At 43.0% G+C, this 18,515-nt stretch overlaps 1 protein-coding gene across 5 annotated transcripts in view; it reads right to left on the bottom strand.

The window, feature by feature from the left end:
- Positions 1-18,515, bottom strand: part of TMTC2 (transmembrane O-mannosyltransferase targeting cadherins 2) — a 379,113-nt gene that overhangs the window by 146,943 nt on the left and 213,655 nt on the right. For all 5 annotated transcript variants that reach the window (XR_012156727.2, XM_073327618.2, XM_073327617.2 and 2 more), the window contains exon 3: positions 15,232-16,060. Coding sequence is in view for 4 of the 5 variants with exons in the window: in XM_073327618.2 (XP_073183719.1) it covers positions 15,232-16,060 (829 nt within the window). In the remaining variant the exon portion in view is untranslated. The remainder of the gene's footprint in view (positions 1-15,231; positions 16,061-18,515) is intronic.

An 18,515-nucleotide genomic window follows, 5' to 3' on the forward strand; every position in this document is an offset into this window, starting at 1 on the left:
CTGGTATTCCCAGTTTTGCTACTAATCTGTTATGTGACCTTGAGTAAGTCACTTGAACTGTCTGTACCTCTTGTTTCTCTTCACATCCTTTGTTTTTTGCTATTTTGATTAGCTGTTTTGGTTAGGGGTTGGTTCTTGCTATGTGTTTGTACACTGCCCAGCAGAATGAGGCCTCTAGATATTACTGAAATACATACAGTGAAATATGTACTGATTATATACCCAAATATATATAAATTATAATTATGACCTATGATGGGGTGGAGATGAGCAATCTTTTTGAAATAGATGAGAGAAGGTTAAAGCAATATCAGTGACAGGCACAGATAGTACTGTAACATGAGGTCCAAAAAAGCTAATCTAGTTATAGCTTAGTCCTTTATTTCAGCGAGATGAATCACAGCAGTGCCTGCACCTCTGCTGTTATCTGCCTAGATACCTATGCAGCCCTAACAGCTGTTGGATGAGCATCCCCCTCGCTCAGATGGGGTTGGGGTAGTGTGCATTATGAAAAGCAGTAGTAAAAGCTCACAAGTTTCTGGGGAGTTTTCCCTCTGTTGTAGCTTGTTAAAGTTCTGAGCACAAACAACTACACTCGAGGCATATCTACACTGCACACTCCTTTCGGGGTGGTGGGGTGTACACTACATGCCTCCACAGCATGGGTATAAATAGCAATGTAACAGTGTAGCACTGCTTAGGTGGGCAGAGTAAAGATATGCCTGAACCCTATGGGTATACACTCAGGTATGTACTCTGCATGGCTCTCTACTCTCCCAAGCAGTGCTTCCTTGTCTATACTGCTCTTTTTAAGTGTGTCGTGTCCTGGGGGAAGGCAGCGGGGAAAGGCTCCAATGGTTCTCTGCTGCCAGAGCTTTTCCCCACTGCAGGAAAAGATTCCTGCACCAGGGAGCCGCCAGAGCCTTTCCCCATCACAGGAAGAGCTGCCTCCCCTGACCCCTGCCAAAGCCTTTCACTGCAGTGTGTGGCTAAACACCATAGGGTCAACACAACTATCTTTTCACTGCAGCATGTAGCTACAGATAGCCTACATGCTGTCACAGGTGCTGTGCTGTGTAGACATAGCCTAGGTCAGTGTGTCTTAAGATGGAGACTCCCACCCTGTAGGAAAAACCACAAGGGAAGGTGACTATCCTCAAGGTCCATGGAGTTCAAAGTGGTGTCACATAGGTGCTGGGACCCAAGGAGGAGTTCTCTTTGCAGAAAGGAGAGAACACTGCACTAGTTACACTGTTCACATTTCGAAGGTTATATTCATAGCCATACAGGTAAGATTTTTTTTTTCTTCTTTTAAATGAAAGGTTAGCTTCTTCAGAAGCTGATGGCCCTTTCCTTTCAAGGATACCTTACTACTTGATAAAGGAGAATGGATTTTTCAAGCCCTGATTTTAAGCACTCACAGTTTATTAGTTAATTATTTAGTTCCAGAGAGAAAACCACTTGTATGAACAGAAAGGTCAAAAAAGGTTCTCAACAGAAATGTATAAAGTCTTGAACTGAGTCAATGTGGAAAAGAGAGTAATTACTGTCCCACATTTAAAATAATTTTACATCACCCTTACCAATGATACCTCATAAAGGTGTTCTGAAGATTAATTAGATAATGTTTGTAAAGCACTTTGAATATGAAAATGGATACATAAGTGCTAAAGGTGATTACTTTGGGGGTTTAATATTTTTCACAAAATCTACTTCACAAATGTAACACAGAACATTTTTGTTTGTCCTAGGTATTTCTGTTTTCCACAGAATTCCAAATGCAAATAATATTTGTCAAAATGTATTGTAAAAGTATCCATAACATCAATTACTCACCAGCACATGTCGGTTACTTGCCAACAAAAACATTCTGTTTCTTACTACTTAATGTGATAAATGAATAGTTGCTGTACACTCATAACTTTTTCATGTTATACACTGATTTTTCATACAAGCAAACATCCACTAATGCTCAAATCCACTTTAATACAGGTGACTCATCATCCTCCCAGCATCCATAACTTATTTTTTCCCCACTAATTCGGCCATTTATATTGTTTGTTCAGCCCTTCATTGCTGATCTAGAAGACAACTTTGGGAATGATGAACCAGAGGAATGGAGGAATATATGCAGCAGAGAGCCATCCACTGCTGTGTCAGCATGGTTGCTGAAGCAAGTGAAGAATTCTGAAAGACTGATTTAGCCTTGTCTCCAAGGTTTGTAATTCAGATGTATCGTTTTTCCATTCATTCACAGACATTTCTCACTGTGTTCACCCTGAGTGCCTAATACTCCCACTTCTCTTGTTGTATCACGTTAGGCTGGAAAAAAAAGTTGACTTTCTGGTGTTTCTGCAAGGCAGTTCTATCAGCCCAATCAAACTGAGTGTAGGCCGTGAAGGTCTTACAAAATGGAATTACTTTTAGGCCTCACCACTTTGCTCATTTCAGCTCAGACTGTGGAGCCTTTACTCATCCTAGAGAGTACTCACTCACTTAAATAGTCCCACTGGTTTTAACGGAACTAATCATATGAATATATACACTACTGTGTGTTAAGGCCTCCTCACTGTAGCCTTAATCACACAATAGTGTATATATTCATATGTGTAGCCTCACATTGTTAAGAGGGTTTCCATTGGGTATCAACAAAGGAAAAACCTCCTGAACAACTGGCGTACACAAAAATCTGTTCAGTTCTTCTGCATGGTCCTTTTTTCAATTAAATCCCCATCGTGAAAGACACAGACTCTCAGTACTGAACACTGTGTATTCTGAGTACTGTGAGGACAATGGCCTTGTCCCTGTCCTCTGGGGTACAGTGAGGACAATTTAAACATCTGATTGTCTTAAGAAGATCTGATTTGTTTTAGTGGTATTCCCATGTTATATATAGACAATCGCTCCCAAGCCAATATTTATTTTAAAAGGCAAACCTTTTAACTATGCAGTAGGTACTACTAGAAAATAGCTGATATATAGAGGTTTGTTCATCATTTCACATTAGAAAAAGATGTATCCTGTGAGATAACTTGGTTGGTTTCGGTCAACAGATGTCCAGTGTTTCAACTAAAAAGGAAAGAAGAACTCTGCCAAAGGAAAATGTCATAAATGATCTGACCTAGGGTATTTCTACACTTACCATTTAAAGTGCAAAAAGTCCCTTTTTTGCGCTAAAACTGCAGGAGCATCTACATTTGTTAATGACTTTTTGCAGTGAAACTCAGAATTTTTACAGCAGAAAGAAAACCACCTTCCCGAGAGGCATACAGCTATTACCGCTGTTCTTTCTATGCTGCTGTGAAAGTGAAGACACATTCTAGCAGTGTAAACACCCTTTGGCCTCCGGAGGATATCCCACAGTTCCAAAAGCGACCGCTCTGGCCAGCATCTCTGCTGGTCTGACGCACTGACATCCGCCCCTCCCCTTGTAAGCCCCAGGAAGTTTGAAGCTCCCTTTCCCTTTGTTTGTAGACATGGTGGGGAAAGCAGCCAGACAGCAGGAGGGTTTAAAAAAAATGCCACAGAAGAAACCAGGGCAGGGCAGGGCAGGGCAGGGCAGCACGAGTCACTGAGCAGGAACCCCGAATGCCTTCCACTCACCCCACCCTTCCTACAAGACCTATCGAGAGAGCTGCACTGTGTGACAGCTGCCGTACAGCACTGCTCTCATTGGCGATGGAAGTGCTGGTAGTGTAAACACTCTCTGACGCCTGAGGAATACGAACCAGCGCTTTACTTTCACTGGTTCCCTATCACCGATGAAACTTACAGTGCAAAAATTCTGTAAGTGTAGACATACCCTTAAAGACATGGGGCCTGACTATCATTTGTGCTAATCTCCCTTTACACCCTCTGGCAGTGGGTGTAAATTACTGTTATATCCATTTTACAAACCATTTGCACCATCAGAGCAGTAGAAAGGGGCCTTTGTGTACATGAGAATGAGTCCCACTTGAAGTCCAGAATGGAAAAATGCAGACATTCATTGCATACTGAGTATCAGTAAGTAAAGAAAAGCTTTCTCATAGGTAATAGAAAAAGGTACCATAAAGGACACTCTTGAAATGACTAACTTTAACATACTTGTTTAAATATATTCAGATGAAGAACAAATCAGAATGGTCTTATTTTTCCTTCCACTACTAATAATTCATCACCTGGGGGGGGGCAGCTATATAGGATACTTAAATATGGATCTAAGTACCTAACTTTAAGCACCCATTTTGGATCTGTTAAATTGGGGGTTTACAAAGAAACATCTTTCTACCCCTTCCGAAAACCATCAACCTGCCTCCGTATTGGGGTGATTGCATTCAAGAGGTGTTTAGGGTTGGAATTCAAGGGGAAGTAGCACCACCAAAAAGGCTACAGCTACCTCTGAATGACTCTCATATTCCACAGATAAGTGGCAGCGGCTCACAAAGCAATCTTTTTTCTTTATGAGGACATGCAAAGAAATCTAAGCATTTAACGATATGTGGTGATTAATGAAACATTTTTTCTTCCTCTTTACGATTCACTGATTGGAAGTGAAATTGGTCCTTACCCAGAGGAAAAATATATATGCTCTTTCCCAGCCTTATAAATTCATAAAGGATGAATATTGGGCTTTCTAGTGTCCTTTTGAAAGAGAAACAGAGATCCAACAGTGACTTAGGTTTCAAAAGTAACGATAGTATGAGAACTCAGAAGAGAACACTAACATTGGGGAATAAATTTAGCTTTTTGAAGTGAAGAGCAAGCCAATTCCCTTTCGCTTTCCAACATAATTAACATATCCAGACTGTTTTACTGAGGCTGGGCTATGTGTAGGATGCTCAGCTACATTCGGTGCCTACAGCTCTCCCACAAATAACTTGCTAGTGGTCACATCCCCTCCATACCCGTCAACTATTCATGGCAGTGGCCATGTCCGCTTATAGAGCCCTGAACTATTTTCTGAAGGTAGCAATTTTATTTAACCTTCACATAATTTGATGGTTCAGACTTACTGGGCTGAGCTCTCTCTTTTTAAAGCAGTTCTGCCCTCTGTGGTTGATGGATAGGCAAAGACTTTTCAATTGATTTCAAGAACTCTAATTTAAGTATTCTTTATAGAATCTGCTCTTTCAAACTTGCCAAATTTGCCTTAGATAAATAGATACATTTACCTCAGTAATTTCCTATACAATTCATATTATTAGAAGAGTGAAGATTCATGTAGCCATGCATGGCTGTTATTAATTCATACATTCTAAGGCCAGAAGAGACTATTATGATAGTCTAGTCTAACCTCCCGTATAACTCACGAAAGCTCATGCTCAAATAAATTGGTTAGTCTCTAAGGTGCCACAAGTACTCCTTTTCTTTTTACCTTTTGTATGTCACTCCATTTGTTTGTTTCTATTGTAAGCACTCTGGTGCAAGGGGCCATGTTTATAGAGCATTTAGCTCAACAGGGCTTCAATCCTGATTGGGGTCTCCAGGCACTACCATAATACAAAGAATAAATATCTCTATTAATGATGAGGTAGACTTTTCTGTTTATCTAAGGCATAGTGTAAGACTGACCACTGTACATTATTAACAATACTTAACCATTAAGTACTGTTTTTATATAATACTGAATTAAGTCTCAACTCCACCATGAGATATTGCATATAACAACAATAATATAGGTAAATATTTTTGTAATTTTAGAGGAGGAGAATTGGAAACTGAGAAGTTAACTGACTCACCCAAGGCCATAAAGGGAGGCAGTGACAAAATGAAGATTAGCAATCAGGAGTCCCTGGCTCGCAGGACTAGGCTCAGACAACCCCTCTGTCTTAAAAGGGAAAATATGCTAAACATTAAGGTATGTAAAATTACTAAGTGGTGTTATCTCTTATTCCATACCTGTGTGGTAGTCAATGAACCAAAATGACACTCTGTATTAAGCCTTAATTTTAATGGGAAGCATTCCTCAGTATTCACATTCAGGGGTGGTGAGTTGTATGGGCCCGTGTACCTGGGCTCCAGCAAATTCAGGGCCCTGGGGGGCCTGGCTCCACCAACGTTCAGGGCCAGGTCTCTCCCCCAGCCCCGCCTGCCGCCCCCGCACGCCTCCCCCAGAGCATCCCCCAGCCCCTCCTGCCACCGTGCATGCCTCCCCCGGAGCATCCCTGCCTGCCCTGGGCAGCAGTCAGCTGCCCCCTGCAGCTCCCCACTGCGACTAGCTACAAGGAAGCAGTGCTGGGGGGATGGGGGGGGGGGCAGGCTGAGGCAGCTGCTGCACCAGAGGTGGGAAGGGGGGTGCATGACAACTCCCCTTCCCCGGCAGGCGACTGCAAGGGCGGGGGGGGGGGAGGAGGGAGCAGGGGCTTATCCTAGCTGGACCTCCTGAGCAGCAGCCTGGGGGGGCTTGGGTGAGTGTCGTGCTGTGGGGGGGCCCTCTCCCCCGGAGCTTGCTGCTGCCAGTGGGGAGAGGACTGGGGGGAGTCCTCCTCTCTGGCCCCTGGCCTCAACTCCAGGGCAGCCTGCCTGCTGCTCCCCAGGCTCCTCAACCCCAACCCCATGCCCCACACCTCTTCCCGCACCCCAACCCTCTGTCCCAGCCCAGAGCCTGCACCCGCACCCAAACCCCCTCCCAGAGGCTGCACCCAGCACTCGAAACCCCCTCCCAGAGCCCGCAGCCCTCCCACACCCAAATTTCCTCCCAGAGCCTACACCCCAAAAGCCCATCCCAGCCCTGAGCCCGCATCCAGCACCCAAACTCCCTCCCAGAGCCAGCACCCTGCATCCCCTCCTGCACCCCAATCCTCTGCCCCAGCCCCCAAACTCTGTCCCAGAGCCTGCACCCCTCCCACACTCAAACTTCCTCACAGACCCTGCACCCCAAACGCCCCCTGCACCCAAACTCCATCCCAGAGCCTTAGGCATGTTTATGAGGGGGTGAGACTTGGACCCGTTCTGGGCACCACCAAAAATTACACAAACCTGCCACTCCTGCCCACATTAGTAGTATTCAAATAACCTGTCCTAGTCTTAGGCCTTGTCTACGCTTGTAGAGGCATGCAGGGTATGTGTAGCTACACACCACTGTGAAAGGCAGACTGTGTCCACGCTGCTGTGTGTAGCTACACATGGCAGCAAAAGGCTCTCGCAGTGTGGAGGCTGCGGGGAAAGGCTTTGGCAGAGAGGAGCCACTCCCCCAGCTTCCCCTCAGCCAGGGGCTTTCCCCACTGCTGGAGCTTTTACCTCCAGTGGGGAAAGACTGTGGCAGCAGGGAGCTACCTTAGCCTTTCCACTCTGCCTCACCACAGCCAGAGCCTTTCCCTGCAGCAGGGAAAGGCTCCAGCAGCTCCCTGTGGTGAGGAAAGGTACATACCCGAAGGTTCGGTTTGTCTGCACACTACTTGCCTAAGCAGCGCCTCACTGCTATTTATACCCATGCTAGGTTGACGTGCTTTGTCTGTACTCTACACGTTGCCATAAGTGTAGACATATCTTTAAAGTGCTGTCATTATTGGTGAGTATAAAGGAAATATCAGAGGAACATGACAAAACTGCTGATGCTGTGGTTGACAGAGAAGTTAACATTTTTAATAGTGAGTGACACATATGAAGAATGTCAAATGGTGCAATATTAATATGTACAAAATGGGCAAAGTATATTCCAAATGCCCATGATACAAAAGTGCCGTTTGGTTGCCAACTCAAACATACTACATTATGCTGCAATTCACTGGGAATGCAAACAGAATGTGTGGTATGCAACAAGGCTTGTTCTTCATAGAGCAACAGTGGAATGTGCAGGACCCTTAGCTATTGAAAACAAAGCCATAGAGCTGTTTCAAGAGATTCCTAGCCCATTGTTGGCAAAGTTTCAATTGTTAACAGTGGCTCTGTCTATACCAGGAGAAAGACACATTGCTGAAAACTATTGTCATCAGTGGGCCTCCTCCTTTTCCTCAATTGACTAGCAGGGAAGAGGTTTAACTGTCGTGCACAATCTCGGTTTGTTCCATCCTTTCCCCTCGCAGTAAGCCTGGCTGCTTTGCAGTACCCATGACTGAGACCACATTGTTTACTACAAAGGTGCTGGAAACTGTTGTGTCCTATTTACCCTATCAGTTATTACATTCTCAGTGTCCACTGAATGGGTAGGGAAGAGGGAAGGAACCCACTGATGACAAAAATTGTCAGCCACTGGTCATTTTCCTACACAGATAAGGCCAATCAGAACAGGCTGTCAGATCAGATGGAAACAACTTGTGTTCACCACCATTGGAGCCACGGCATACAGAACACTTATTACAGGTACCAGGTTTGCAGAAAGAATAGATACTCTGTCAATTCACATTGGAGCTCAAACTTTAATTTTGCTGGAATCACGTTAAGTATTTATAGGTCCCAAAATATAAACAGACATTTGTCTGTGAGGTGGTTTTATTTTTGTTCATAATACCTACTAAAACAATTTTTAAACAAAGAAATTCTCCCACTGCATTTGTAATGGGAAACTAGAGAGGAATTTAACGTTACAGATTGTGCAACACCTGGATAATCATAAAATGAAACTTGCTATTTAAAAAAATGGAGCAAGGTTCATAGGCTTTCATTGTTCAAACAGAGGGAGGCAAAAAGTAAACAAATGATGCAAAATAAACTGAATCCTAAAGTAAGATTCTATAAATTCCTTCAGGTAAAACAGATGTTAGTAGTAAGTTAATTAAACCACAAATAGACTTTTAAAATATATATACAATCATGCAAGTACCATGTTTTCCTGCAAATGTAAAAAGAAAAAACAAAACACAAACCATTAAATGATCATACAACAACCACTGTACTTAGCTATGCCACTGATCTGCTTTTCACTCAGATCTTGACATTCATATATATTTTATACATCTGCTCCTTACCAGCTCAAAGCCATAGCAGGCAATCTTCTAAAATAAACCCACCACAGTTGTGAAGAAAGTTAGAAATAGGTCAGAAATGACCAAAGCTGAATACTATTTTAGCAAACGATGGCAAATGCAAAATCCAAAAATAACTGGACTAGTTTTAAAATCTTCCTACAGGCATGAATACAATGACAAGTGATTCATCCTGCTGGAAAAAGACTATGCTGTCCAGAGAAGGAAACTTCTTTAACTCTTTCAGTTTTCTATTCTAGAAAGTTTTCTTACTACCTGTTGGAATCACAAGGCAACCTCTTAAGATCAAGACTGGAAAGAGGGGGACAAAGCATAGTTAGGCTTAGACTTTCAGTGCCCAATAACTTTTCACACACCAGTTACAGCTAACACATAGTGGCCCTGCTGCTGGCTGTGCTCCTGACTTACTGATTCCACAGAATAACATAAGAACTGATATGCCAGGCAGTGGCAGTGCATGTAAAGAGTAACACTAGTTCTAAATCAAGGATGTTCTGAAGCCCTGATTCAGGAAAGAACTGAAGCACACACTGAAGTCCCATTGAATCCAGTGGGATTTGAGCACATTGTTCCATTGACATCAATGGGATTTATTCTCGTGCTTAACTTTAAGCACTAGCTTAAGTGCATTCCATATAATCAGTTTGGTCAACCAGCTCTAACAAGTTAAGGAGTTGCATCAACAATAAATTACTGGTCTAAAGTTAAAAACGGCAGCAAAATCAGTGAACACAGCCAAATAAAGAACCAATCCGCATTACAGTAAATACCCAACCCTCTTTCAATTACAGTTTTAAATTATTTATTTACTATTTTGAGGTTATCTACTTCATCAGAAGTCATATATCTGAACATCCAAATTAGTTGAGCTATTCCCTAAAGTTCAAAATGATAGCATTCCACAGAGAAAAAAATCTGCTGCATGAAGCCAGCTATTGGGACTATATAGTAAAACCAGGGATAACACTAAGACACTATGAGCACAATTATTTTGTGTATAATTATAATTTTCTATTAAATTCAGAGTAATTGGTACACAGACCGTGACTGTCAACTTTCAGCAGAACTGGTAAATACGGTCAGAATTTTTAAAACTTAGAAAGGAAAAAAAAAAGCTTCATTCAAGTGAGGGGGAACCACTGCTTAATAGTTAAATTGCTCATTAAGTTGAAGGTAGTCACAGAGAGACAGTTCTCCCCATCCCTCCCTCTAGTCGACATTTATGCAGCCATTTCAGAATCCATAAACTACAAAAATCAATCTTGACCATTTTCCTCCCAAGTCCTGACAAACAAAAATGAGGCAAGACTCAGCTCATCTTGGAGTTATTTAAAAACTAGTTATGAAAAAGCCACTGCTTCTATCAAAATGGCAAACGAACAACATGCTAACTGATGCAGATATGGAATCCCAAAACCACACTTCAATTCCATCAGCTAATGACTGGCAGATACCTGCTGTACACTGGGTCAAACAGAACAGCCTGTGTGTGTGATGGCTTTGTGGCAGCCTTAAAAGATTCCAATCACCTGATTCTTCTGGGGCATTTTTTTTTCGGGGGGCTGGGGCGGAGGAGGGAAGTAGAAGAGTGGGCCAGGCCTTTAACTGCCTTTTTCATACTGTCCGTGATTGACAAGAACAGTATGGAACAACGGTAAATCATGGTAAGTTTGCTGCAGCCTGGAAGAGTGGGAGCTTTCACACCCACTCTACCCCGAGATAGAATTCTACTTGCTTTGCTTGCAACAAGAACCCATGGAGAAAAGGAGTGCCAGAGAGGGTGGGAAGAGGTCATACAGAATGTCACTCACATTCTCTTTTCTCTTCAATGGTGGGGCAAAAGGGGCAGACTGAAAGACTTTGTCTCAAAACCCCATGATGGCAGAAGAAGGAATGGCTTTAGTAACATCAGTCTGCAGCAAAAGCTCTCTTTGCAGGCCTCTGCCTATTTTGTCAGTCCTCTCAGGAATAGTCTTTTTAGTGATTCCTGTTCCCTTATTAGCCTGAGATACAAGACAGTGTTCATGGAATCATAGAATATCAGGGTTGGAAGGGACCCCAGAAGGTCATCTAGTCCAACCCCCTGCTTGAAGCAGGACCAATTCCCAGTTAAGGTGATCTATACAGAGGCAGAGGGGGAAAGATGGTAGAACGTCCTAGAAAAATATTTCTTTGCAAACCAAAGCTACTGGAGTTGAGGGAGAAGAGGGACAGTGATGGTCTGACTATGGGAAAGGAGATTAAGTGGTATCTTCTTTCCAGCAGCCAGGAGAGAAAGAAGGGACTTCCCTATCACTACCACCACATTTGTTTGTCTCTTTCAATTTGAATATAATATTTTGTTCTAATGTTTTTTTAAAAAAATATCATGGGACAGGCAATAATAAATTATATTTTATGTTAGTCATTAAATAATGGGAAGAAGTTTGGATTGTTGATCTATTTGGGTTGTTGAATTCTTTGGGTTGGCAGTCCAGCCCAGTCTTGATTGCCTGAATAGCATAAGAAATATCAAATAAATTAGAATACTCCAAGACTGGGATAGTCTAGGAATTTTCCAGTACAATGAACAGAGCTTGGGCAATATGGCATAGTTTCTGGGAGTTTTCAGCAAATGATGTGATTTATGACACATATGGACTAGTAAATATTCAGTACATGGCTATTTTCGGGAGATTTCCAATCAGTTCCACCATGTTTATATTACTAAATTGGTGAACTGTCTCCTAACATCTTCTAAAATATGTGAAAATGCAGTCTGCTTGTAAGGTTAGAAACCAGGTAGTCATACTGACTTAAATCTCAGATGATAAGTCCTGGCCTGAACAGACAGACTCATGCTCAAGATAGCGCCTAAGAAAAGCAGCGTGGGTCTTGTGGAAGCTCAGGCTAGCCACCTGAGCTCGGATCAAAGGGTTTGGGAGGGCTTGGACTCAGGCAGTTACTTTGAGCCGCTGTCCATGCTGAAACATCCACACTGCTATTTTTGTGCTCTAGGTTGAGCAGATCTAGCATGAGTCTGCGTATCCAGGCCAGGAGGCAAGCCACCAGCTGTAGTATAGACATACTCTATATGTTTACACCTAGGGAGGTGGTAGAATCTCCTTCCTTACAAGTTTTTAAGGTCAGGCTTGACAAAGCCCTGGCTGGGATGATTTAATTGGGGATTGGTCCTGCTTTGAGCAGGGGGTTGGACTAGATGACCTCCTGAGGTCCCTTCCAACCCTGATATTCTATGATTCTATACTCTAAATATCTATCCCCCAGTATAAAGGTGAATAATAAAATTAGCATAGTTTGTCTTCGGGAACTAGTTCTAATGTACCATTTCTAGCACCACCTCTACCAACCAGGCTTCTCACTGGAGCAGCACTTAAGTGTGGCAAGGAAAACCCCATCAGAGAACCTAGTCCAAGACTAAGGGATAGCTACTACACAATCACTGACCTTCAGGGAACCTCCATTAGGGACAGAACTAACAGTGAGATATAAGAGCATCGGAAATCACCTTGTCAAATGAGGGCGTAGTCTTTTCTTTTCAAGGAAGACTAATCTTTGCTGTGTGTCTTATATTGACAATCAGAACACTGGAATGTATGTGCACTGCAATGAGGATTATTTACTATCTGGCCATTCACCTACTTTATTTTTCTTCAATGTCTGTTGCATCTATGAATCAGTTTTGCAAAATAAAGTTAGAAAATGGGATGTGCTTGTCATTGACACTGTTAACACAAAGTCACTTACTGTATAACTTTATATATTTTACTCCCAGGCTACAGAAATATGAAGAAAACATTAGAAAATTAGGCCTACAAATGACAAGTAACTTAAATACTGTTTTGTAAAGCATATTATCTGTAAGTCATACTGCTTTTATTCTCCCGCCTTGACTTTCAGCTTACACTGACATCTGCATTTACCATTTATTATCATAGTAGCTAGACTGTAGCATTGCACTCTTATCTTACCCAGAGGTGGGCAAACTACGGCCCACGGGCCACATCCGGCATGCAGGACCCTCCTGCCCGGCCCCTTCCCTGCTGTCCCCCCTCCCCCACACCTCAGCTCACTGCTCTGCTGGAGCAATGCTCTGGGCGGTAGGGCTGCGAGCTCCTGGGGTGGGGCAGCGCAGCTGCAGAGCCCAGCCTGAACCAGTGCTCTGTGCTGTGCGATGGTGTGGCTGGCTCCAGCTGGGTGACTCGGCTGTCACGCCGCCAGCCACCGGTGCTCTAGGCAGCGCGGTAAGGGGCGGGGGGGATTGGACAGAGGGCAACGGAGTTTGAGGGGGTGATCAAGGGGCGGGGGTGTGGATAGGGGTCGGGGCAGATGGGGAACAGGGGGGGTTGAATGGGGACAGGGGTCCCAGGGAGGCAGTCAGGAAGGAGAGGGGGGTTAGATGGGGCGGCGGGGGGGGGCAGTCAGGGGCAGGGGTTCCAGGGGTGGTCAGGGGACAGGGAGAATGGGTGGTTGGATGGGGCAGGAGTCCCGGGGGGGCCATCAGGGGCAAGAAGCAGGGGGGGTTGGATAGGGGTTGGGGGCCGGGCCATGCCTGGCTGTTTGGGGAGGCATAGCCTCCCCTAACTGGCCTTCCATACAATTTTGGAAACCTGATGTAGCCCTCAGGCCAAAAAGTTTGCCCACCCCTGCTCTTACCCAAAGCACAGGTTGGTCAGCATCAACTACTGATTCAGCATCATGTGATGAGCTGTTGAGCAGAGTACTCTAGGACACTACTAAGTGAAAAAAGTTAAAATGCTGTTTAGTTTTTTTCATAACACACATAAAAATCAATCAATAGACCCCCTCTAAGTCCATTGGCCTGTAAATAAAGCAGGCTTAATGTGAGGTACTTTTCTATTGCTTCATGTAGCAGAGTGGACACCCGCTCGGGCCCAGAGGGGTTTCAGATAGCCCTGGGAGAGGGCTGTTGTAGAAGGAAGGCAGCAGGGCTGACTGGGGAAGGCTGTGGGCCAGAGACCCAGAAGACTCTCTCTCTCTAGCTCTGAGAGGGAGGGACCTGGCTGCAGAAACCTGAATAGAGGACCTAGTTTGGAGCAGGGCTGGGGAAAGGCCAAGGGAGCCTGGGAGCTCCGGCCTGGGAAAGCCCCAGGCTGCAGGCCTGGTAAAATCTATTAGGTACGGGGATTGCATGGGCAGCCACGGGTAGGCAGAGGCAGCAGATCCAAACCCAACCTTGCCTGTGATGAGTGGTTCATACTGCAGTCTGCCCCAGGGCGCGGGAGCTAGCTGGTGACTGGCAGGAGCCTACGACTGAGGAGAGGTAGGGATAGTGGGTGGGGGGTTCTCCTGGGAGGGGGAGACCCAGAACTGTGGGGTACTGCTAGGAGGCAGCACCCAGTGAAAGGGGCACTGGGGTCCTGGAAGGGACACAGGAACCAGCAGTAAGGCGAGACACCGGCCTGAAGAGGGCGCTCCGGAGGCTGGAACGCTAATTCCCAAGGACAACAAGCGGAGGTGCCACTGGTGAGTCTGCGCCCCGTGACACCTCAAATATCTGACACATGTTTTAACGCAGTATCGTTGTAGTCGTGTTGGTCCACCAAGATATTAGAGAGACAAGATGGGTGAGGTAATATATTGGACAAACTTCTTTAGGTCAGAGACACAAGGTTTTGAGCTTACGCAGAGCTGAAGAAGAACTGTCTGTAAGCGTGAAAGCTTGTCTCTCTCACCAACGGAAGTTGGCCTAATAAAAGGTGTTACCTCACCCACCTTGTCTCTCACATAATGCCTTTAATGCATTAACACATTAAGGTACGCCTGTTTGGCTAAAACCCTGCATAGTGCTTGGAAATATGGGCTACAGTCACCTGCCGATTTGAATAACCCAAACCCAGCTTTGTTATGTGATATCAGTGTTACCTACATCATTTGAAATTTAAAAACAGAACTTCCCTCAAGTTCTCTTTGATTATTTCTCATATTTCCTGTTCATATCCAATAGCAAAGTCACTAAAGGAGGTCTATCAGGGAGAACAGATACCAGGTAATGGAAATTACTGGGCAGAGTCTGTAATAACAATGTTTCATCTTTAATTCCAAAAAACAGAACACAGATTATAAAATAAAGTATCTTCTTACCTTGTTTTTCCCCCAATTTTCTGCATCTTAATATCAAATCTGTGATACCTAATCAAAATGATTCCTGCTTTGCGTTCTTTTTCCTGCACCAATGTGTGCATTACTGCACCTAATATACATTTCTGAAATGTATCTTCTCTAAACACAGCTGATAAACCTAGAAAGAAAAGACAGTCACAGACAGGCAGGAACAAAACATTCACCATGGTAAGTGTATTACCTTTAGCTGGGTTTACTTTTATCCCTGACCTATACAGCATCTCCTCATTCTGCCAGTCCCCATTCCTGACAACAGTCTTGAGTCCATAGAAAAGAATTAATGCAGCAGTGGCATAAAAGATCAAGTTCTTCAGAAAGCGCTTTTGGGCTTTGACATAAAGGGACCTGGCACCCACTGTAATCAGCAGGCAGAAGCCCATACTAGGAATATAGAGTACACGCTCTGCTATTACAAAGCCTACATAGAAAAATAGGTTTGTGGCAGGAACAAAGGGCACTATTAACAAAGACAGAGACAGAAGTACAATGTTCTCAGTTGAAGGAAGCTGAGGTCTCTGGATTACATGTTTTTTTATGCCATTCTCTTCTTTTGAGGCAAAGCTGGACTTCAGCTCCAAACTCTTGTACTCCATGTCTGAGTGGCAGCTATGCCCATTAGTATTCTGCTTGCCATTCATTACAGTTTTCCCATTGCATTCTCTCTTATTGCTGGAACTCTTCAAGCTAGAATAGGCAAGGAGGAGGAGTCCAGCATAGAAGGCCACAGTGTGTAGATTCCTCCAGTCACTGGCTGTTTTAAGAAGAGGCACAGCATCCATAGACCAATCAAAGCTGAGGGTGTCCGGGCACAGCAACAGCCAGAGGTTCTTGGTCGGTAAGTAAAAAAAGGTCAGAGTGCGTGTAAGAAAACTGTCTGAGTCAGCTGCTGGGTTATCAGAGTTGGAAAAACTTGGTGGCTTGTTGCCCATCCAGTACAAGCGGACACCCAGCAGTGCAGTCCCCCAGAAAGTCAATAAACCAATGCTGAAGAAAAGGGACAAATTCTTCCTCTGAAACCAAAAATAAAGAAAGATTCATCAATAAAAATTAACATCACAGACTTTAATTCATAATGATGAGTGTTGAAACTACTTTGTAAAGTACAAAGAGAACATGACATATCATAGAGTTGGGATTATTTTTAGTGTGATTTACTTTCCCACACATGCACCATGGGGCTCTCTGTGCCTTTTTAGCGTATGAACCACAGAGATCTGAGAGTCTGCTACAGCCTGTAAACTATCAAGAGCTGGATGTTTTTAATTCAGTCAGTAGAGGCTCATACTTCTAGATCCAGAGGTGGTGAGTTCAATCCCTATTACCAATGACCCCCCAGAGTCGTTGGGTTATACTTTGATTATCCTACCCTGGAGAAATATTCTGTGGGATTCAAGTTTATTTATTTTTACTCATTCTTTGCTACTGTTTGTGGCTACATATTTACTGTGCTGTCCTCATTATTGATAAATAACTGAATTTACAGCTCGTGAAAGGTGCTGTCCCAACAGCACTGGAAATTGGAAGTTTATCCAGTGCAAGTTTCCCCAGTGTACTTCATCTGGAAAAAGTGAAGGGAGTTTGCTAGGTTACGAGAGTCTCAGATTTCATATTTGGTGTCTCAACTGAGACTGCTACAAACGGAGTCACTTTGCGATGACGCTGTTTGAAACGTGGACACCTGTGTTTTAGGAACTGAACTGAAGTCACCAACTCACGCCTAACAGCCACTACATGAGGCGCACAGCATTCAAATCAGTGTTGTAAAAGGTGAATGGGTTTGAATGATTCATCTCTTCCCCATTGCTGAACCCACCCAAGTATGTTATCAGCCAGATTTTGCCATATCTTTAGGTGACGCTCTACTTTATGTTGATTTTATGCTGGTGCAATTCTGTCTTCTTCAATGGAGTTACTGTGGCACAGAACCAACATAACAGACACATATCAGTTTGTGTTTAGGGCTGATGATTCAGTGGAAACTGATTTACTGAAAGGTCATTTGGAACTGTCCACTTCACTGCTTAGAAATGTGAGCCCCATGAAGTGTATGGGGTAAGAGTACTATTGCCTCAGAAAACAAGATGGAGCTCTTAGGGTATCCAACACAGCTAAAATAAATGAATTTTAAAAATTAAAAATAGAACAGTGATCTATTTATAAACAGAGCTAGCTAGGCAAAAAATTTCAAACTAAACTGTACTTCAAAATTGCAGATTTGGATTGACAAATATTTTACAAATTTGTGTCAAATTTGCCAAATTGTTTCATTCAAAAACTCCCCAAAGTAAAAGTCAAAATGTTTCATTTTGACATCTGTGAAATGAAACATTTCAATTCTGATTCAAAATTTATTCTGAATTTTACTTTATTTCATTTTAGAAAGTAAAAACCTCAAAAAATGAAACAAAGCATTTCATTTCAGGAAAAACATAACACTGCATTCAACCCAAAATGTGATTTTACTTTTTTAGGTGACAAAAAATTCAGAAGATTTTTCATTTTAAATCAGTCCAAAACAAACTGTTTGTTTATTTATTACATTTTTGGGTTGGTCACTGAACCAAAAAAATCTATTGTTCACACTGCTTTAATTCGGAGTCTTTGTTAAGGAACTTCTTGTCAGCTAAATAATTCCAGATGTTCTGTAGGGATTTTGATGTCATTTTCCATGACTATAATAGTGTCATTTTAATTTTGTTAGAACGTACTCTCCATATTTAATGCTATGTATTCATACCCTTGTTGTGCCCTGGCTGTTTGGTATTCAGGATTTCACATGGTCCTACATCTTTCAAATAGTTCGCTCTTGTTCTTTCTGGGGAAACGTTCCCTTGATCTCATGAACCATAGGTATTTGCAGGGCTTAGTTTGGGGCCTATTGTTTACAGTTTCTGTATATCTACAGGCTACTGGACCCCTTCTTATATGACATAGTTTTGATCATCATCATCATCATGTATCTGTTAATCACATGCAGATTTTTATTTCTTTTTAAAGATTTATTTAGGTTGCCTATCCAAGAATGCCTATCCAAGAATATTTCATGTAATGTAGATAAATTCACCCAGGGAGGAAATGGAGGCTTTAGCAGGGAATAAACGGATTATTTTATACCATACTAGTTCCTGTATTTGAGATCAGTTACTCCCACTTAAAAATACTGCTTCAACTCTGAAGAATTCCAAAGTCTCTTTTGAGTCCATATATTTCCCTGTCCATCCTGGATATATTAGATTTTATCTATTTAATCTCTCTAGAAATCAGGAAGTTCAGCAGAGATCAAAATATAGGTCTACACTTTATGATTTATTTATTCCCAGGCTAGCCTACTGTAATAGCCTACTTTTTATCTGCCATCTAGATAACACATCAAATGAGTAGCAGAATGTTATCCTCTTCGCACTCATGTCATGCTTTTATTTAGGTGGCTGGACTGGTTATCACTAGAACTGAAAATTGAGTCTA

This window comes from Lepidochelys kempii, chromosome 1, assembly GCF_965140285.1.
Source record: "Lepidochelys kempii isolate rLepKem1 chromosome 1, rLepKem1.hap1, whole genome shotgun sequence".
Lineage (NCBI taxonomy): Eukaryota > Metazoa > Chordata > Testudines > Cheloniidae > Lepidochelys > Lepidochelys kempii.